The sequence below is a fragment of the Scyliorhinus canicula genome, chromosome 11 (assembly GCF_902713615.1).
Source record: "Scyliorhinus canicula chromosome 11, sScyCan1.1, whole genome shotgun sequence".
NCBI lineage: Eukaryota > Metazoa > Chordata > Chondrichthyes > Carcharhiniformes > Scyliorhinidae > Scyliorhinus > Scyliorhinus canicula.
Window position 1 is genome coordinate 153451629 of NC_052156.1, and position 21509 is coordinate 153473137.

A 21509-nucleotide genomic window follows, 5' to 3' on the forward strand; every position below is an offset into this window, starting at 1 on the left:
GAAGAACTTGAGGATCCTGGGCCTAGCAGAAGGCCTGGAGGGGCCTGATCTCCCGAAATATGTAGCGGAGATGTTGAGCTCCCTGATGGGAGAGGGGGCCGGTCCATCGCCCCTGGAGCTGGAAGAAGCATATCGGGTCATGGCTAGGCGGCCTAGGGCAAACGAGCCCCCGAGGGCGGTGCTGGTGCGGTTCCAGCGTTTCTGCGATCGGGAGAAAGTGCTGAGGTGGGCCAAGAGGGAGAAAAGCAGCAAATGGGAGAATTCGACGGTGCGGATATATCAGGACTGGAGTGCGGAGGTGGCAAAGCGGCGGGCCCGGTTTAACCGAACGAAGGCGGTGCTGCACGCAAAAAGGATCAAGTTTGGAATGCTGCAGCCAGCGCGCTTGTGGGTCACCTACAAGGACCAGCACCATTACTTTGAGACCCCAGAGGAGGCATGGACTTTTGTTCGGGAGGAAAAGCTGGACCTGAACTAGAACTTGGGAACGCCGGCGGTCGAGGCCGCCCGAGTACCCTTGACTGATCAAGCGGCCCATGTCTTTATTAGGCCAGGTCGGAACTTGGTTAAAGTTGATGGATCGTTTGGTTTCTTTGAAACTTGTGTTATGGGGGGTTTCTTTGTTCCTTTTTGTGTGTCTCTTCCCGTTGCCAACTTCCCTTAATTATTGTTGTTGTAGGGGGGGCTTTTTTACTGTTTTTTGATCTGTTCTTTAAGGGTTATGGTTACTGTTGGTTAAGTACGTTATTATTGGGTAGGTATTTAGTTATTTAGTTATGCAGGCATAGTTATGTATTTATGTATTTATTTGCGATTTGTTATTTATATTGTTATATTGTTAAGTTGGGGAGGCGGGACGGGGGGGGAGCAAGTGGGTTATGCGTGTTTTCTTTTTCTCTTTTTTCTTCCTCTCGTTTTAAGGGGGCTTTGTTATCGGTGTGGATGGGGACGGGGGTGGAATTGAAGATGGCGGGGTAGGGTGTGGCCGGGCGAAAGCGCGGGCTCTCCCCTGTTTCCCGCGCGCGGGACGGAGGAGGGGGGAGGAGAGAAGAGTGGGGTGTGGCCAGCAATGGCGGCTTTTCCCGCGCTGAAGCGGGGTCAGGGAGGGATGGCAAGGGGGGGGGGGGAGGCCCCTCCCCCCCCCACATCGGGAGGAGTCGGAGTGTGGCAGGGGCAGCCGGGTCAGCGAAAACCAGCTGACTCTCGGGAGTACGATGGTGGATACACTGCGGCTAGGAGGGGTCCTAGCCGGGGGGGGGGGGGGGGGGGGGGGGGGGGAAGGGGGGTTAGGGGGGGATACCGGGTTGCTGCTGGAAAGGCTGAGGACGGGAAGGGAAGAACGGGAGGAGAGAGGGGGGGGGCCATCGCCATGGGGAACGGGTTAGAAGGGGAGGGTCGATCCGGGGCGAACAGGGGACAGAACATGGCTAATAGACAGGGGAAAGGGACGGGTCGCTCCGCGACCCGGTTGATTATTTGGAATGTGAGGGGGCTGAACGGACCGGTCAAGAGATCAAGGGTTTTTTCACACCTAAAGGGACTGCAGGCGGATGTGGCAATGTTGCAGGAGACTCACTTGAGAGTAGTAGATCAGGTGCGCCTGAGAAGGGGGTGGGTGGGACAGGTGTTCCACTCAGGCTTGGATGCAAAGAACCGGGGGGTGGCGATTTTGGTGGGAAAGAGGGTGTCGTTCGTGGCGGCGCAGGTGGTAGCAGATAAGGAGGGTAGGTACGTGATGGTGAAGGGTAGGCTGCAGGGAGAGAATGTGGTGCTGGTAAATGTATATGCCCCGAATTGGGATGACGCGGGTTTTATGAGGCGCCTGTTGGGCCTCATTCCGGGTCTGGAGGCAGGAGGCCTGATCATGGGGGGGGACTTCAACACAGTGCTCGACCCTGGGCTGGACAGATCGAGTTCCAGGACGAATAGGAGGCCGGCAGCGGCGGAGGTGCTAAGGGGGTTCATGGAGCAGATGGGGGGGGGGGGTAGACCCTTGGAGATTTGGCAGGCCAAGGGCGAGGGAGTATTCTTTTTTCTCCCACGTCCACAGGGTGTACTCCAGAATAGACTTTTTTGTACTGAGCAGGGGGCCGATTTCGAGAGTGCAGGACACGGAGTACTCGGCCATTGCGATCTCGGACCATGCACCACACTGGGTAGAGGTAGAACTGGGGGAAGCACGGGACCAGCGCCCGCTGTGGCGCCTGGATGTGGGGCTGCTGGCGGACGATGAGGTGTGCGGAAGGGTCCGGAAGGGCATTGAGAGATATCTGGGCACGAACGACACGGGCGAGGTGAAGGTGGGGGTAGTCTGGGAGGCCCTGAAAGCAGTGATCAGAGGAGAGCTGATCTCCATAAGGGCACACAAAGAAAGGAAGGAGAGGCAGGAAAGGGAGAGACTGGTGGGGGAACTTATAGAAGTGGACAGGAGATATGCGGAGACACCAGAGGAGGGGCTGTTGAGGGAGCGGCGCAGTTTACAGGCCCAGTTTGACCTACTGACCACTAGGAAGGCGGAGACGCAATGGAGAAGGGCACAGGGTGCGGTCTATGAGTACGGGGAAAAGGCGAGCAGGATGCTAGCACACCAGCTGCGCAAGCGAGATGCAGCCAGAGAGATTGGGGGAGTGAGAGAGAAGGGAGGGAACGTAGTGCAGAAGGGGCAAGAGGTGAACGGGGTCTTCAGGGATTTCTACAGGGAATTGTACCGGTCTGAGCCGCCCAGGAGGAGGGGGGGAATGGAGAACTTCCTCGATAGATTGAGGTTCCCAAAGGTCCAGGAGGAACGGGTGGAGGGGCTGGGGGCGCCGATAGAGCTGCAGGAACTAGTTAAAGGGATAGGCCAGATGCAGGCGGGGAAGGCGCCGGGGCCGGATGGGTTCCCGGTGGAATTTTATAAGAAGTATGTGGACTTGGTGGGTCCAGTGCTGGTGCGAGCCTTCAATGAGGCGCGAGAGGGGGGGGCTCTGCCCCCGACAATGTCACAGGCCCTGATCTCCTTGATCCTAAAGCGGGACAAAGACCCTGTACAGTGCGGGTCCTACAGGCCTATCTCCCTCTTGAATGTAGATGCCAAACTGTTGGCAAAGGTCCTGGCAACCAGAATAGAGGATTGTGTGCCAGGGGTAATCCATGAGGACCAGACGGGTTTCGTAAAGGGACGACAACTTAATACAAATGTCCGGAGGCTGTTGAATGTAATTATGATGCCAGCAGTGGAGGGGGAGGCTGAGATAGTGGTAGCACTGGATGCGGAGAAGGCATTCGATAGGGTGGAGTGGGAATACCTGTGGGAGACGCTGGAACGGTTTGGGTTTGGGGAGGGATTTATCAAGTGGGTGAAGCTGCTGTATTCGGCCCCGATGGCGAGTGTGGTTACAAACGGGAGGAGGTCGGAGTATTTTGGACTCCATCGAGGTACCAGGCAGGGATGCCCCCTATCCCCCTTACTATTTGCATTAGCGATCGAACCGTTGGCGATGGCACTGAGGGGTTCAGGGGGTTGGAGAGGACTGACAAGGGGAGGGGAGGAGCATCGGGTATCACTCTATGCGGATGATTTGTTGTTGTATGTGGCGGATCCGGAAGGGGGAATGCCGGAGGTAATGGAAATACTAGCGGAGTTTGGGGACTTTTCGGGATATAAATTAAATGTGGGTAAAAGTGAGGTCTTTGTGATACACCCGGGAGATCAGGGGGAGGGAATTGGGCGGCTCCCCTTTAGGAGAGCAGTAAAGAGCTTCAGGTACTTGGGGGTGCAGGTGGCAAGGAACTGGGGGACCCTCCACAAGCTGAACTTTTCAAGGCTGGTGGAGCAGATGGAGGAGGAGTTCAAGAGGTGGGACATGGTACCGCTGTCGCTAGCAGGGAGGGTGCAGTCAGTCAAAATGACGGTCCTCCCGAGGTTCTTGTTTCTGTTCCAGTGCTTGCCCATCTTCCTCCCCAGGGCCTTCTTCAAGAAGGTAACTAGCAGCATTATGGGCTATGTGTGGGCGCATGGCACCCCTAGAGTGAGAAGGATTTTCTTGGAACGGAGTAGGGACAGTGGAGGATTAGCGCTACCCAATCTTTCCGGATACTACTGGGCGGCGAACGCATCGATGGTGCGCAAGTGGGTGATGGAGGGGGAGGGGGCAGCTTGGAAACGTATGGAGAGGGCGTCCTGCGGCAATACAAGCCTGGGGGCGCTAGTAACGGCACCATGGCCGCTCCCCCCCACAAGGTATACCACGAGTCCGGTAGTGGCGGCCACCCTTAAAATCTGGGGGCAGTGGAGGCGACACAGGGGGGAAGTGGGGGGTCTGATGGCGGCGCCACTGAGAGGGAACCACAGATTTGTCCCGGGGAACACTGGCGGGGGATTCCAGAGCTGGCACAGGGCGGGCATCAGGCAACTGAGGGACATGTTCATAGAGGGGAGGTTTGCGAGCCTGGGAGAGCTGGAGGAGAAATTTGAACTCCCCCCGGGGAACACGTTTAGATACCTGCAGGTGAAGGCATTTGCCAGACGACAGGTGGAAGGATTCCCCATGCTTCCCGATGGAGGGGCGAGTGATAGAGTGCTGTCAGGGGCCTGGGTCGGAGAAGGGAAGGTCTCGGACATCTACAGAATAATGCAGGAGGTGGAGGAGGTACCGATAGAGGAGCTGAAAGACAAGTGGGAAGCGGAGCTGGGAGAGCAGATAGAAGATGGGACATGGGCGGATGCCCTAGAGAGGATCAATTCGTCGTCGTCGTGCGCAAGGTTGGGCCTCATCCAATTTAAGGTGCTGCACAGAGCCCATATGACGGGGACTAGGATGAGTCGGTTCTTCGGGGGGGAGGACAGGTGTGTTAGGTGTTCGGGAAGCCCTGCGAACCATGTACATATGTTCTGGATGTGTCCGGCACTGGAAGAGTTCTGGGAGGGGGTGGCGGGGACGGTATCGAGAGTGGTGGGAACCAGGGTCAAACCAGGGTGGGGGCTAGCAATTTTTGGGGTTGGGGTGGAGCCAGGAGTACAGGAGGCAAGGGAGGCCGGAATATTGGCCTTTGCGTCCTTGGTAGCTCGGAGAAGGATCTTGATTCAGTGGAGGGACACAAGGCCACCAAGTGTTAACACCTGGTTAAACGACATGGCAAGCTTCATCCAATTGGAAAGAATCAAATTCGCCCTGAGAGGGTCGGTACAGGGGTTCTTCCGGCGGTGGCAGCCCTTCCTTGACTTTCTGGATCAGAGATAGGAACTGGAGGCCGAAACAGCAGCAACCCGGGGAGAAAAGGGGGGGGGGGGGGGGGATAGCAACGAAGGGAGCACGTCAGCGGGGGGTCTCGGGCAATGACTGCCCGAGGCCATCGGCAGGAAGGGAAAAACGGTTTGGTTGCTAGACTGATAGCGCGGGGGGGGGGGGGGGGGGGGGGGGGGGGGGGGGGGGGAGGGAGGGAGGGGGGGTGCGCGCGGGGGAGGGCGTGGGGAGGTTTTTCCAGGGGGGACTGGTGGGGTTATAATTTAAAATGTAATAGGGGTAAATGTTTGTATCGAAAAATTTCAATAAAAATTATTTAAAAAAAAAAAATGCCGGTTAACAAGGAGTTACGTTACTCTAGACACGAGAAGAGGTGCGGCTCTGTCTTTGAGGGGTTGAGGGGTGAGGGAAAGCTGCTGAGCTGTAGCAGAGCAAAACAGTAAAACCACCACAACTGAAGACCACGCTGACTGACTTTCTAAACAACAAATTGAGCTGTCAGTTTTGCTGACAGGTGCTCTGAGTGATATCTGTTGCTTCTGACCTTTGTGCAGCCTCATGGATTTTTGGCTGGAACCAAACAGATCAGCACCACAACGAATGCCATTTGACTTTCCCCTTCCAATCATCAGAGCAACTTTTGAAACAAAATCGGGCTGTCAGAAATGAAATGAAATGAAAATTTCTTATTGTCACAAGTAGACTTCAAATGAAGATACTGTGAAAAGCCCCTAGTCGCCACATTCCGGCGCCTGTTCAAATCTCTGCTAATAGTGCATTCTGGATGGTAAGTGCTGGATAGCACAAAGTTTATGTTTAGAATTAAAGTCTCAGTGGCCTGAATGTAATAATTTGAGATAAAGGCCCACAATGTAGAAGGGAACTGCCATTCAGTCCATCAGTTACATTCCTTCTGCAGATTATTTTCTCCATTTATTTAAACTCCTGCAGGATCTGCTAAGTCAAAAGTAAAATATTCAAGGAGTTAATCCTTTGTGAAATTCTTCCCTGAGATACAAAATAATCCAATGAGATATTAGGCTCCAAGTCTAACATTGTAATTTACATAATTCAACCCTAACTAGCTCGGAATTTCTTTCACTATCCTCCACACTGTTTCAAAGCAAGGATTTTGACTTTGCTTATGTGCTTTTAATTTCATACAATCCTAGAACTTACAGTGTAGAAGGAGGCCATTCGGACCATCGGGTCTGCACCGGCTCTTGGAAAGAGCACCCCACTTAAGCCCATACCTCCACGCCATCCCTGTAACCAAGTAACCCCACCTAACCTTTTTGCGCAGGGCAATTTATCATGGCCAATCCACCTAACCTGCACATCTTTGGACTGTAGGGGGAAACCGGAGCACCCGGAGGAAACCCACGCAAACACGGGGAGAACATGCAGACTCTGCACAGACAGTGACTCAAGCCAGGAATCGAACCTGGGACCCTGGAGCTGTGAAACAACAGTGCTAACCACTGTGCTACCGTGCCGGCCTATCCATTGTCGCTCTTTCATTGACTTGTTCAGTACTGCTGTTGTGTCATAGTCTGAGGATTGTAGATGCCCTGGCTTATTCAAGGGCTAATCAATGACAATGATAAGTTTTGAAACTAAGATGTTGCAAATCAGTGGAAAGAAAAGGTTAGGAAGCCCTCACAGGAACATGAGGACTCATGAGCCCTTAGCCATTCAGGTAACTTACTGATGATTATTAATGAAACTAGCATTTACCTGCGCAGTGAATTGAGTGACACATTCAGCTCATGTAGATTCACAAAGGGAGACAGGCTCTCACACTGCAGTTCTTTCAATTCATTTAAGGAGATGTTGATTTTTAGAATCCTGCATTGCAAACAGAATGAGATTCATTTTCACGCTAGTAATTGGTGTTGTACATTTTAAACTCAAATATCCTAGAGGCTCTTGCAAAGGAAAGACCAGCAGGGGAATCCGGCTGTTAGTTATTTATATCCACTCAGACTGAATCTGTCTAGGGCCAGATTTTCACTAATAAGGCAGCACTCTCCATATAAATGGGCACAGTTGTCATGTGAGAGTACCTTTAGGAAATGGGTGTTTAAGAAATGTACCTTTAACAAATGGGTGTTGATCAGTGATGGCAGAGAGTGGGTGGAGCTGGTCTGTCTGTCAGCTTTTTACTTTCGTTTTAGGCTGTTTGCTGCAGGGTGTGTTTTAGTTTCGTTTTCAGAGCTGGATAGCTGCAGTCATTGCCAGAAGGTGTATGAGTCTCTCTCTCTGTAACCTAAAGCCTGTAAATCGATCCTTTGGTGATTTAAAACTAATAACTTCTCTCAGTAGTGACTTTAAACTGATGTGCTTCTGTTTAAAGGTTTTTTAAAAGTCTTATGGATGTTAAAAGGACAGCTTAAGGATTACTTAGTGTTGTATTCTTTGGGGGTTATATTTGAATTAATGGTTGCTAAGATGTTCACTGTATGTTTTAAAAAGGTTAGCTTGAGTTCACAGAATAAACATTGTTTTGCTTTAAAAAAATACTTTTCTGGGGGGGGGGGGTTCAAGTCCCCGCGAGTGAAGAGGGCAATGCTCGAGCGGAGTCGGGGGAGGGTGGGCTGGCGCTGCCGAATTTCAGCAATTATTACTGGGCGGCTAATATAGACATGTTGAGGAGGTGGCTGGTGGTTGGCGAGCCGGCGTGGGTGCGCATGGAGGCAGCTTCTTGTAAGGGCACAAGTCTGGGGGCATTGGTAACAGCGCCTCTGACGTTCCCGCCGGCGCGATACTTCACCAGTCCAGTGGTGGTGGTGGCCCTGAGAGTCTGGGAGCAGTGAAGGAGACATGTGGAAGCAGAGGGGGCATTGGTGTGGTTCCCAATCTGCGATAATCATCGGTTTGCCCCGGGGAGGATGGACGGGGGGTTCCGAATTTGGCGGAGAGCGGGGATTGACAGGATGGGAAACTTGTTTATAGAAGGAAGCTTCCCGAATATGAGGGCGCTGGAGGAGAAGTTTGTACTGGCAGGGGGAAATTAGCTTTTATATCTGCAGGTGCGGGACTTTCTGCGGAGGCAGGTACCAACCTTCCCACTCCTGCTGCTAAGGGGGATTCAGGATAGGGTGGTTTCTAGAGGATGGATAGGAGAGTGGAGCGTCTCGTACATATATCAGGAGCTTATGGGTTTGAAGGAGATGCAGACCGAGGAGCTGAAGCGAAACTGGGAGGAAGAGCTGGGGGGAGAGATAGAGGAGGGCCTTTGGGCGGACATGTTGGGTAGGGTCAATACGACCGCAACATGTGCCAGGCTCAGCCTGATCCAATTTAAGGTAATTCATCGGGCTCACATGACAGTGGCCCGGATGAGCAGATTCTTCGGAGAGGAGGACAGGTGTGCGAAGTGTGCGGGGGGGCCAGCGAACCATGTCCACATTTTCTGGGCATGTCGAAAACTGAGGGGATTTTGGCAGGGGTTTGCTGACGCCATGTCCAAAGTATTAAATACGAGGGTGGCGATTTTCAGGGTGTTGCAGGATCCGGGAATCCAGGAGGAGAAAGAGGCAATGTTCTGGCCTTTGCTTCCCTGGTAGCTCGGAGGCAGATACTATTAGCTTGGAGGGACTCAAAGCCCCCAAAATCGGAGACCTGGCTATCTGACAAAGGTAGCTTCCTCTGCCTGGAGAAAATTAAGTTCGCCATGAGAGGGTCTCTGTTACGGTTCGCCCGGAGGTGGCAACCATTCGTTGTCTTCTTCGCAGAGAATTAATCGTCAGCAGTAGGGGGGGGGGGGGGGGGGGGGGGGGGGCGGCGTTAGGCTAGCGTAGATTGGGGGGGGTAAGTAATGGTGGGACCTGTGGGAGAGGGGGGTGGTATTTGCACTATGTTAATATTTTCCTTGTTATGTCCATTGTTGATTTTGTTGCTGTTACAATGCCAATGAAATACCTCAATAAAATGTTTATTAAAAAAAAACGTTTGCATTTCTGCTGTACCACATCTGTAGAGTGGGCCGTGTGCTCCCCATACCACAATCTATTAAAAGTTGTGGGTCAGGTGAACTCCATGGTACAGTTTGGGGTTCTCTAAACCCTGGCCCATAACATCGTGCACGCTATTCTCGATCCTTGGAGGCGGGGGTGGGGTTGGATTGGGCCCACCAATGCCAGAAGCAGTTCGGGGGTGGCTATGGAGGCAGGTGAGTGCCAAGGCAGACTTGTTAGAGAGCCCTTCCCTGTTCTCTGAGACTTAAGCTTTGTTCTATTAAAGGCTATTAGTCCCTCTGGACCTCTTCCTTCACACGTCCTCACCCCCTCCCTCATGCACCATGCCCCTTCATCTTCCCCATGACACTTTATTGACCCCTCATATTCCCCATTCCCTTCATAGTTACTCAGCCATTAACCACTATGCGCAGTCATCAGGAGCCATGTGGAGATGAAACAAAATTAAACTTCGAACAATCTAATCGGGTTCTCACTCAAACACACTTGATACTGAAAATCTTTCATTCATGAATCCATTAAAGAAATCCATAGCCCCTGAAATAGTCAATCTGTTGAAAAACAAATGAACTTCTATTTTATCGACCATAACAAACCCGGCTAATCATTTAATAGACTCTTAAAACTGTCAAATCAAATGTCTATACAGAATCTGGATTAGGGTTATCCAGCTGAGATATGTGGTTTGAAACTCGGCAAACTTTCATAAAGGGCTCAGCTACAATAAACAATATTTTAAACAATAAAGTGTACTGAAATTGCAAAAACGGGGCTAATAGTTTTTTAAAGCTATACCAGAAGACCTGTCAATCAATGCACTGCAGCAGATGTATTTTTTTAACTGTGAAAGCTGCAGACTATTTATTTCCCTCTAATTTTAAACAAATGGGGATTTAAATCACTTCAAATCAAGCCACTTAAACACATCTTAAACACACTCTTCACAATCTTTTATGCCTCCTTTATTAAATCGTAATTTCTACACTGTGGGTCAAGGCTCTTGGAACAGTAAAACGGGGTCTGTTTGAACTCCAAATAGTTGGAAGATTCTTGTTTCATGCCTATTGATTCACGTCCTCCCTTCCTCTCATTGTGGAGATGTCGGCGTTGGACTGGGGTGAGCACAGTAAGAAGTCTTACAAGACCAGGTTAAAGTCCAACATGTCCTCAGGTGAGGAAGGAGCAGTGCTCCGAAAGCTAGTGTTTGAAACAAACATGTTGGACTTTAACGTGGTCTTGTAAGACTTCTCATTGATAAGAGTGGAATCTGCCAGTAATGGTGTCCTGCTCTCCATTTTTCAAAGATCTACTGAGTCATCCGAACACAGCACACATCGTGCCTGAAATCTCCCAGTTTTCTGCCTGGGCCAAGTAAATTAACTTTGTACAGACTGGGGAAAGTGTATTCCGTTTTCAGTTGCAATTACTAAGGTATGAGCATCACATAAACCATTACATTGACATGGATTAATTACTTAATTTTACTTAATTTTACATTGAGTTATTACTTAATAGATGGGTGAGTGTGAGTTTAAAATCAAATCAAAGAGCCACAGGAACTCTTATTTGTAAACTGGATGATGAGATCCAGAATTATAATTACTAAAACATTCTGAAACTTGAGAAATAAGGGAGGGTTCCTTTCTTATCCTGAATGGTAAGTGGATATTACCCAATGTATGTGTGATATCTATACTACTCTTGAAAAGTTAATTAATTAATACAGCAAAATGTATCTCTCCACAATCCTGGGGTACAATTTTTTCCTTATAAATGTACCTGCGGGCTCTTGTTCCAACCATAGAATTAAATACTAGTTCTTTCAGACGAGACATTTTCATGTCAAGAAAGAAGTGTGGTCCATCTTTTCCAACATTCCAGGTGAAAGGAATTAGGGTCATTTCAGTGCAACGGTCTTCAATGAACTGATGTTGAATCATATTTCCAGCCATTCTTAATGACTTATCAAGGTCTTGCCTTCTAACTGAAAGAAGAAATATGTTAACTCATGGGCAGTTAACTCAGGGGAGATGGTGGGATAGTTGTAATGTCATTGGACTACTAATTCAAAGGCACAAGGTTAATTCACTGGAGGCATTGTTCGAATCCCACCACAACTGTTAGCAGAATTTTAAGTTCAATTAATTAATCATTTTGGAATTGAAAATAGTCTTGGTAATGGTCACCATAAAAGTGTAATTGATTGTAATAAAAGCCCACCTGGTTCACCATTGCCCTTTAGAGAAGAAAATTTGCCATCCTTATATTGTCTGGCCTACATGTGGCTCCAGACCCACAACAATGTGTTTTATTCCTAACTTCCCTCTGAAATGGCATAACAAGGCAGTTCATGGGCAATTAGGCGTGGGAAACAAATGCTGGCCTTCCCAGCAACGCCCACATCCCATGAGAGAATAAAAAATGGTTATTTATTTAGCCAGCGCTTGAAAAACAGATAATAAAATTCCCATGGGTTGATGCAATGGAATATACTTCTGATACTTCATGACCAGGAAGACCGTGATTGTGTCTCAGTATGCTGATCTTACCTCAGTGGCAGAGAGAGTGCTACAATTAGTTTCTGTGGCCTGTTCTTTGAAAAATATTCTTTGAGCAGTTCTGTTAATTAGTTATAAAATATTTGCTTTCCAATTGATGCACCTTGAGAATGGGCATGTTGGGTGAACAATGGTGTAAATGCAAAGCTGTGTGGTGGGGGTGGTGTTTGGAGACAGTTGGTCATGGAATGACACCTCCAGAAATATGTTTGACCAAAGTTGGCAACCTGAAATAGGAGAAGCAATTAGCTGGGTTCCTGCTCCTAATCATTATCCAACTAGAAGACTCACATATAGACTTCGGAAAGACCAAGTCCAGATTCAAGGGAACATAGGACTGAGGAGTAGGAGTAGACCATTTGGCCCTTCGAGCATGCTCCATCATAGACCATAAGATACAGGAGCAGAATTAGGCAATTCAGTCCATTGTGTCTGCTCTGCCATTCAATCATGGCTGATATGTTTCTCCCTGTCCAGGTTGCTTGTGGGCTCATGATGGGAGAGGTTATAGTCCCTGCTGTCAGGTGCCCAGTGCCTGATTAAGGGGCTCAGCAATGGGAAGCAGGGGTGTGCACTGAGAGCTTTGGCGACCCCAGAATGCAGGATGTCAGGTCCAGCGAACCTGTCATCTTTGATCCTGATTAGTTGGCTATGTATCTTTCTCGAGTGGTAAGATTAAATTTGTCGCTCTATTTTGCCTCCTGGTTTTCTATCATTATTGGAATCCATTCAATGTCTTCTGTGATGACATAAATATTTATACAAAGTCTCTACCATATGTCCTTGTTTTCTATTATTGATTTCCCAGTCTCATCCTTTAAGGGAGCAACATTTACTTTAGCTACTCTCCTCCTTTTTGTATATATCTCAGCTATTATCGGCTGCTTTTATATTTCGTGCTGTAGTTTCTCCTCATCATCCACTTTCTGTTCTTTGTCCCTCGTGTATTTATCCAGCTTCCCCACAGATGTATGTACACTACATTCATTCTTGTGACAGCAAGCTGCATACTCTCACCATAAATATGTTTCTCCTGAATAGGAAATTCGGCAGAAACTACTCGACCCAGAGAATGGTCAGAATGTAAATCTGGCTCCCACGAATAACAATAAATTCTATGTTTAAAATACCCCATATCCCCCAAAACATAGGAAACGAAACAATTGATAGTTTTCGTTACGTCCATCCACCCTTCCGATGGCCTGACATTTGGTTCACTCACCGTTACCGCAACGGTTTCCCAGGCAACCTGCAATGACCGCCGGGAACTGTAGTCACGTCAGCCGGGCCGTCGCCACCCTCCACGCGTGCACTACAACCCCCGGCATGCACGGCGAACGCAGAGTCCGCCCGTCAGGAGTGCACTACAGCCCCCGGCATGCACTACAACTCCCGGCATGCACGGCGCACGCAGTGTCCGCCCTGCCAGCCAAGAACTTCAACACCCGGCGGGCATTGCGCGGCGAGCATGCGCAGCGGGTCCTGTCCGGAGGGGATACGGGAGATCGGGGATGGCGGCTCGGCGGTGGACGGAATGGCCCTGGGCCCCGTGAGAGGAGCAGAAGGAGCGAGTGGGGTCAGCTCGATCGGGGTATCGTTACCCCATCCCTGCAGGTGTCCGGCAACATGCACCCGGGTTTCGCCATTGGCCTGGTGTTCCTGGGCTGCACCAGCAACGTTGTGTTTCTGGAACTGTTGGTCAGGTGAGTGAGAACCAGGATGACCACTGCCTTCACTTGAATCTAGGTGAGGTCCAGGGGTCTGACCACTGCCTTCACTTGAATCTAGGTGAGGTCCAGGGGTCTGACCACTGCCTCCACTTGAATCTAGGTGAGAACTAGGGGTCTGACCACTACCTTCACTTGAATCGAGGTGAGATCCAGGGGTCTGACCACTGCCTTCACTTGAATCTAGGTGAGATCCAGGGGTCTGACCACTGCCTTCACTTGAATCGAGGTGAGATCCAGGGGTCTGACCACTGCCTTCACTTGAATCGAGGTGAGATCCAGGGGTCTGACCACTGCCTTCACTTGAATCGAGGTGAGATCCAGGGGTCTGACCACTGCCTCCACTTGAATCTAGGTGAGAACCAGGATGACCACTGCCTTCACTTGAATCTAGGTGAGATCCAGGGGTCTGAACATTGCATTTACTTAAATCTAAATGAGACCCGGGATCTGATGATTGCCTTTTATTTAATGCAGGTGAGCACAAGGGATATGACCATTCTTGAAACAAATTACTACGAATTCTGGAACTCTGGAAATCAAAGCAGAAATGCTGACATATCCAGCAGGTTTGGCAGCATCTGTGGAGAGGGAAACAGAGTTAATGTTTCAGGTCTGTGACATTTAATCAGTACTGCGAAAAGTTAGAAATGTCATGTGCATTTAAAAAGTGAAGGGATGAGAGTGGGGAAACCGAACGAAAGGGAAGGTCTACGATAGGGCAGAAGGCAAGAGGTTAAATTGCAAATGCTTCATGGTGTGTGGCCAAATTGAGTTGTAATGGGACAGGTAAAGAAAGTAAATGTGTGTCCAGAGGAGGCGTGTTATGGGCCAGGGTTTAGAGAACTCCAAAGTATATCGTGGAGATCACCTGATCCATGACTTTTACTAGATTGTGGTATGGGGAGCACATGACCCACTCTACAGGTGGTGCAGCAGAAATCTAAAAGTAATTTTTTTAAGCAAAACCATGTTTATTCTATGAACTTAGTTAACCTTTTAAAAACATAGAGTGAACATCTTAGCAATCATCAATTCAAATACAACCCCCAAAGAATACAACATTCTTAAGTAATCCTTAATTATTTCCTTTTAACATCCATAAGACAAAAGCCCTTTTTACACACACATCAGGTTTATGCACATCAGGTTTAAATTCTGTACTGAGAGCAGTTATCATTCTGAATTCACCAAATGATCTAGAGATAGATGGCAGAGATCAAAATTATACCTTCTTTGGCTGTCTGTAGCTCCAACACTAAAACAACATTTAAAAAAAACAGATACCCAAGCTTTTCCTCAAAGCGAAACTAAAAAGCAGAGCCAGAGCTCAGCTCCACCGACATCACTGCAACCACTTGAAGCAGACAAACATTCACTGCAGATATTTTTATAAACACCCATTTCTTAAAGGTACTCTCACATGATAGGAGTGACTGGTAGGATTCTGAGTAGCTGCTGTCTGAAAGCAATGAAAAGGAAATGACAGAGAAACGAGCAGGAAAAAAACCCCCAAAATGAAACCAGAGATTGATCTACAATTGTTGAACTTGATGTCGATTCCAGAAAACTATAAAAAGCCTAGTCACAAGATGAGGTGCTGTTCCTCAACCTTGTGTTGAACTTTATTGGAACATTACAGCAGGCCAGGGACAGGAAACTCAATGGGAGTAAGGTAGATAATTTAAGTGGCAGACAACAGAAAGTGCAAGGTGCGGTCTGTGAACTGAATGGAAGTCACCTGCAGAATGGTCGCCCAGTCTGCATTTGGTATCCCCAATGTTAAGGAGGCCATGTTGAGACCAGTGAATACAGTTTACTAACTGGAACAAAGTAGTAAATTGTTGTTTCAAACAGAAGGAATTGTTTTGACAAATCAAATTGGCAATGGTAGCCTTCGGAATACATTCACTAGAGTATTAGGTACAGCTTCTGAGAACAATATTTCAGGAAGCAACTAAGGAAAAGGCTATTTTAGACCTGCCAGTGTGTAATAAGATGGGGTTAATTAATGATCTCATAGCAACAGGCTAATCACATGGAATGTGAGAGAGTTGAATGGGCCGGTCAAGAGGTCCCACATGTTCGCGCATTTGAGCTTAAAGGCGGATGTGGCAGTCTTGCAGGAAATGCACCTGAAGATCGGGGATCGCACTAGACTAAGGAAAGGGTGGGTAGGTCAGGTTTTTCATTCAGGATTAAATTTGAAGACCAGGGAGGTGGTGGTCTTAATAAATAAGCGGGTAAGGAGGGTCCGGGGAAGTATTGAGGGGTATCTGGATACCAACGACACGGGGGAGGTCCGGGTGGAGATGGCCTGGGAGGCTCTGAAAGCAGTGATCCGGGGGGAGCTGATCTCCATCCGGGCCCATAGGGAAAGGAGGGAGAGGAAGGAGAGGGAGAGACTGGTGAGGGAGCTCCTGGATGTGGACAGGAGATACGCGGAGGCACCGGAGGAGGGGTTGCTGGTGGAACGGCGTAGTTTGCAGGCCAAATTTGACTTGTTGACAACCAGAAAGGCGGAGGCACAGTGGAGGAGGTCGCATATGAGTATGGGGAGAAAGCGAGCAGGATGTTGGCGCATCAGTTCCGCAGGCGAGATGCGGCTAGGGAAATTGGTGGAGTGACGGATGGGGGTGGGAATATAGTGCAGAAGGGGACAGAAGTAAATGGGGTCTTTAGGGACTTCTACGAGGAACTGTACCGGTCAGAACCCCCGATGGGGAGAGAGGGGATGGAGAGCTTCATGAACAGGCTATGTTTCCCAAAGGTTCAAGAGGAGCTGGTAGAGGGGCTGGGGGCGCCGATAGAGTTGGAGGAGCTAGTCAGGGGGATTGGACAAATGCAGTCAGGTAAGGCGCCGGGGCCGGATGGGTTCCCGGTGGAATTTTATAAAAAGTATGCGGATCTGGTGGGCTCCGTGTTGGTGCGAACCTTCAATGAGGCATGGGAGGGGGGGGCTTTGCCCCCGACGATGTCGCGGGCACTGATCTCTCTGATCCTAAAGCGGGATAAGGACCCCTTGCAGTGTGGATCATACAGGCCTATCTCTCTCCTCAATGTTGACGCTAAGTTGCTGGCGAAGATCCTGGCCACCAGGATAGAGGACTGTGTGCCAGGGGTGATACACGAGGATCAGACAGGATTTGTCAAGGGACGGCAGCTCAACACGAATGTGCGGAGACTGCTAAATGTTATTATGATGCCGGCAGTGGAGGGGGAGGCGGAGATAGTGGTGGCGCTGGATGCGGAGAAAGCGTTTGATAGAGTTGAGTGGGGGTACCTGTGGGAGGTGCTGGAGCGGTTTGGATTCGGGGAGGGATTCATCAAATGGGTGAGGCTGCTCTACGCGGCTCCGATGGCGAGTGTAGTTACCAATGGAAGGAGATTGGAGTACTTTAGGCTCTACCGTGGGACCAGGCAGGGGTGCCCCCTGTCCCCCTTGCTCTTTGTACTGGCGATTGAACCTTTGGCTATGGCGTTGAGGGAGTCAGGGAGATGGAGGGGTCTGGTGCGGGGTGGGGAGGAACATCGTGTATCACTGTATGCAGACGACCTGCTGTTGTATGTGGCGGAACCAGAAGGGGGAATGCCGGGGGTGATGGAGCTGTTAGCGGAATTTGGGGGCTTCTCGGGCTATAAGTTAAATTTAGGCAAGAGTGAGGTATTTGTAGTACACCCGGATGATCAGGAGGAGGGAATTGGGAGACTCCCATTTAAGAGGGCAGTGAAGAGTTTCAGATACCTGGGGGTGCAGGTGGCCAGGAGTTGGGGGACTCTCCATAAGCTTAATTTTACCAGGCTGGTGGAGCAGATGGAGGAGGAATTTAAAAGGTGGGACATGGTGCCGCTATCGTTGGCGGGTAGAGTGCAGTCCGTCAAAATGACGGTTCTCCCGAGGTTCTTGTTCCTTTTTCAGTGTTTGCCCATCTTTATCCCTAGGGCCTTTTTTAGAAGGGTGACAAGCAGCATCATGAGCTTTGTTTGGGCGCATGGGACCCCGAGGGTGAAGAGGGTCTTCTTGGAGCGGGGTAGAGATGGGGGGGGGCTGTCGTTACCCAATCTCTCGGGGTATTATTGGGCGGCCAATGTGTCGATGGTGCGCAAGTGGATAATGGAGGGGGAGGGGGCAGCATGGAAACGGATGGAGAGGGCGTCCTGTGGAGATACAAGCCTGGGGGCCCTGGTAACGGCGCCGTGGCCGCTCCCTCCTACGAGGTATACCACGAGTCCGGTGGTGGCGGCTACCCTCAAGATTTGGGGGCAGTGGAGGCGACATAGGGGAGAAGTGGGGGGCTCGATGGAGGCTCCATTAAGGGGGAACCATAGGTTCGTCCCGGGGAACATTGATGGGGGATTTCAGAGTTGGCACAGAGCGGGCATCAGACAGCTGAGGGACCTGTTTATTGATGGGAGGTTTGCGAGCCTGGGGGAGTTGGAGGAGAAATTTGGGCTCCCCCGGGGAACATGTTCAGGTATCTGCAGGTAAAGGCATTTGCTAGGCGGCAGGTGGAGGGATTCCCGTCGCTTCCTGCGAGGGGGGTGAGCGACAGGGTGCTTTCGGGGGTCTGGGTCGGAGAGGGGAAGATATCTGATATCTACAAGGTTATGCAGGAGGCGGAGGAGGCATCAGTAGAGGAGCTGAAAGCTAAGTGGGAGGGGGAACTGGGGGAACAGATCGAAGACGGGACATGGGCTGATGCTCTGGAGAGGGTTAATTCTTCGTCCTCGTGTGCGCGGCTTAGCCTCATCCAGTTCAAGGTGCTGCACCGGGCCCACATGACTGGGACGAGGATGTGTAGGTTCTTTGGGGGTGAAGACAGGTGTGTCAGGTGCTCGGGGAGTCCAGCGAACCATGCCCATATGTTCTGGGCATGCCCGGCACTGGAGGAGTTCTGGAAGGGGGTGGCGAGGACGGTGTCGAGGGTGGTGGGATCCAGGGTCAAGCCAGGATGGGGACTCGCGATTTTTGGGGTTGGGGTGGAGCCGGGAGTGCAGGAGGCGAAAGAGGCCGGTGTGCTGGCCTTTGCGTCCCTAGTAGCCCGGCAAAGGATCTTGCTACAATGGAAGGATGCGAGGCCCCCAAGCGTGGAGACCTGGATCAATGATATGGCGGGTTTCATTAAGCTCGAGAAGGTCAAATTCGCCCTGAGAGGGTCGGTACAAGGGTTCTTTAGGCGGTGGCAACCTTTTCTCGACTTTCTGGCTCAACGATAGGGTACAGGGACAGTAGCAGCAGCAACCCGGGGGGGGAGAGGGGGAGAGGGGGGAAGGGGGAGAGAGGGGGGAAGGGGGGAAGGGGGAGAGAGGGGGGAAGGGGGGAAGGGGGAGAGGGGGGGAAGGGGGAGAGGGGGGGGAAGGGGGAGAGGGGGGGAAAGGGGGAGAGGGGGGGAAAGGGGGAGAAGGGGGAGAGGGGGGGAGAGGGGGGGAAGGGGGAGAAGGGGGAGAGGGGGGGAGAAGGGGGAGAGGGGGGAAGGGGGAGAAGGGGGAGAAGGGGGAGAGGGGAGAAGGGGGAGAAGGGGGAGAGGGGGGGAAGGGGGAGAAGGGGGGGAGAAGGGGGAGAGGGGGGGAAGGGGGAGAAGGGGGAGAAGGGGGAGAGGGGGAGAAGGGGGAGAGGGGGGAAGGGGGAGAAGGGGGAGAGGGGGGGGGAAGGGGGAGAAGGGGGAGAGGGGGGGAGAAGGGGGAGAGGGGGGGGAAGGGGGAGAGGGGGAGAAGGGGGGGGGAAGGGGGAGAGGGGGGAGAAGGGGGAGAAGGGGGGAAGGGGGAGAAGGGGGAGAAGGGGGGGAGGGGGGGAAGGGGGAGAGGGGGGGGAGGGGGGGGAAGGGGGGAGGGGGGGAAGGGGGGGGGAAGGGGGGAGGGGGGGAAGGGGGAGAGGGGGGAAGGGGGAGAGGGGGGAAGGGGAGGGGGGGGGAGGGGGGGGGAAGGGGGGGGAGGGGGAAGGGGGGAGGGGGAAGGAAGGGGAAGAGGGGGAAGGGGGGGAGGGGGAGAGGGGGAGAGGGGGAGAGGGGGAGAGGGGGGGGAAGGGGAGAAGGGGAGAAGGGGGGGGAGGGGGAGAAGGGGGAGGGGGGGGAGGGGGGAAGGGGAGAGGGGGGAGGGGGAAGGAAGGGGAAGAGGGGGAAGGGGGGGAGGGGGAAGGGGGGGGAGGGGGGAGGGGGAGGGGGAAGGGGGGGAGGGGGAAGGGGGGAGGGGGAAGGAGGGGGGGGAAGGGAGGGAGGGGGGGAAGGGGGGGGAGGGAGGGGGGGAAGGGGGGGAGGGGGAAGGGGGGAAGGGAGGGGGGGAGGGGGAAGGGGGGAGGGGGAGGGGGGGGAGGGGGAAGGGGGGGAGGGGGAGGGGGGAGGGGAGGGGGAAAAGGGGGGGAAGGGGGAGGGAAAAGGGGGAAGGGGGAGGGGAAAAGGGGGGAAGGGGGAGGGGAAGGGGGAGGGAAAAGGGGGGGGGTCAATGACTATGTTTGTTTATTTAATTTTAATTTATTGTTAAGTTCTTTTGGTGTTCATTGGGGTTGGGGGGGGTGGGGGGATGGGATACATATGGTCTGGGGGTGTTACAGTTATTATGGGTTATTTTGTTGCATTTCATTGCTTGTCGTTATGTTTTATATTTTCTGTAAAAAATTCCAATAAAAATTATATTTAAAAAAAAAATAAATAAGCGGGTAGCGTTTGAAGTGGGGAAACATAGTCGCAGACTACAGGGGAAAGGTCTGTTATGGTAAGTGGGAAATTGGAGGGGATTCCGGTGGTGTTAGTGAATGTTTACACCCCAAACTGGGACGATGTAGTGTTTATGAGGCGGGTGCTGGGGGCAATCCCTGACCTGGACTCGCACTGGCTGATAATGGTGGGGGATTTTAACACGGTTCTGGAGCCAAATTTGGATCTGTCAAGTCCTGAGGTCGGGAAGGATATCAGCCGTGGCCAAGGAATTGAAAGGGTTTATGGAGCGTATGGGAGGAGTGGTCCCGTGGAGGTTTGGTAGGCCGAGGGTGAAATAATTTTTGTTTTTCTCCCATGTACGTAGGGTGTACTCCCAGATCGATTATTGTGTGATGGACTGGATGTTGTTGGCGGTTGTGGTCGGTTCGGAGTACTCGGCGATCGTGGTTTCAGACCACGCGCCGCATTGGGTGGACTTGCAAGTGGATCGGGGGGAAGGGGAGCAGCACCCGCAGTGGAGGTTAGATGTGGTGCTGTTAGCAGATGACGAGGTTTGTGAGTGGGTAAGGGCCGCTATTCGGGGATATGTGAGGCTGTTTGACATTGTTGAGGTGTCGGCAGCCATGCTATAAGAGGCACTGAAGGCAGTGGTGAGGGGGGTGAGTTTTTTTCAATACGGATGCATAGTGACAAGACGGAGCGGACGGAGATGGCGAGGTTAGTGGATGAGATTCTGCACTTGATAGGAGGTATGCCGAGGCTCCAGAGGTTGTGGTGTTGGGGGAGCAGCAGAAACTTCCCTACTGCCATCAGACTTTTGAATGGACCTGCCTGGTATTACGTTGATCTTTTCTCTACACCTTGCTATGACTAATATTATACTTTTCACTGTATACTAATACATATGACAATAATAAATCAAAAAACTTCAGATGGAGTTTGGACTGATATCTACGGGTAGATATCAGTACAGTAGTTGAGGAGGGCTAGAGGGACGGTCTATGAATATGGAGAAAAGGCGAGTATGATGCTGGCACCTCAATTGAGGAAGCAGGAGGCGGCAAGGGAGATCGGAAAGGTGAAGGATAGAAGGGGGAGTACGAACCTGGACCCGGTGGGAGTGAATGGGTGTTCAGGGGAGTGAATGGGTGTTTTATAAGAAACACCTAGGGTGGAGGAGGATCTGGTGGAGGGACTGGGAGCCTCCATTGCGCTGCTAGAGGTGGTGGAGGGCATGGGAGCGATGCAGGCAGGGAAGCTCCCAGGCCCAGACGGGTTCCCGGTGGAATTTTATCAAAAGTTTCTGGGGTACCTGGGGCCCCTACTGGTAATGGCGTTTAATGAGGCGAGAGAGTATCAGACAGGG

At 51.5% G+C, this 21509-nt stretch overlaps 2 protein-coding genes across 4 annotated transcripts in view; one reads left to right on the forward strand and one right to left on the reverse strand.

Annotated features, from left to right (window-relative positions):
• Nucleotides 1-13016, reverse strand: part of LOC119973531 (protein phosphatase 1 regulatory subunit 42-like) — a 29659-nt gene extending 16643 nt beyond the window's left edge. The window contains exons 1-3 of the mRNA XM_038811805.1: nt 12986-13016; nt 10985-11189; nt 6963-7073 (exon numbers count right to left, since the gene is read on the reverse strand). Coding sequence (XP_038667733.1) covers nt 6963-7073; nt 10985-11157 — 284 coding nt within the window. The 5' untranslated portion in view covers nt 11158-11189; nt 12986-13016. The remainder of the gene's footprint in view (nt 1-6962; nt 7074-10984; nt 11190-12985) is intronic.
• Nucleotides 13017-13221: 205 nt separating this feature from the next.
• The window catches only part of slc35b4 (solute carrier family 35 member B4), a 72000-nt gene continuing 63712 nt past the window's right edge, over nt 13222-21509 (forward strand). For 2 of the 3 annotated variants that reach the window (XM_038811808.1, XM_038811807.1), the window contains exon 1: nt 13390-13466. In XM_038811808.1, the coding sequence (XP_038667736.1) occupies nt 13390-13466 (77 nt within the window). Of the gene's footprint in view, nt 13467-21509 lie in introns of all 3 variants that reach the window. The other variant, XM_038811810.1, reaches the window with a different exon arrangement.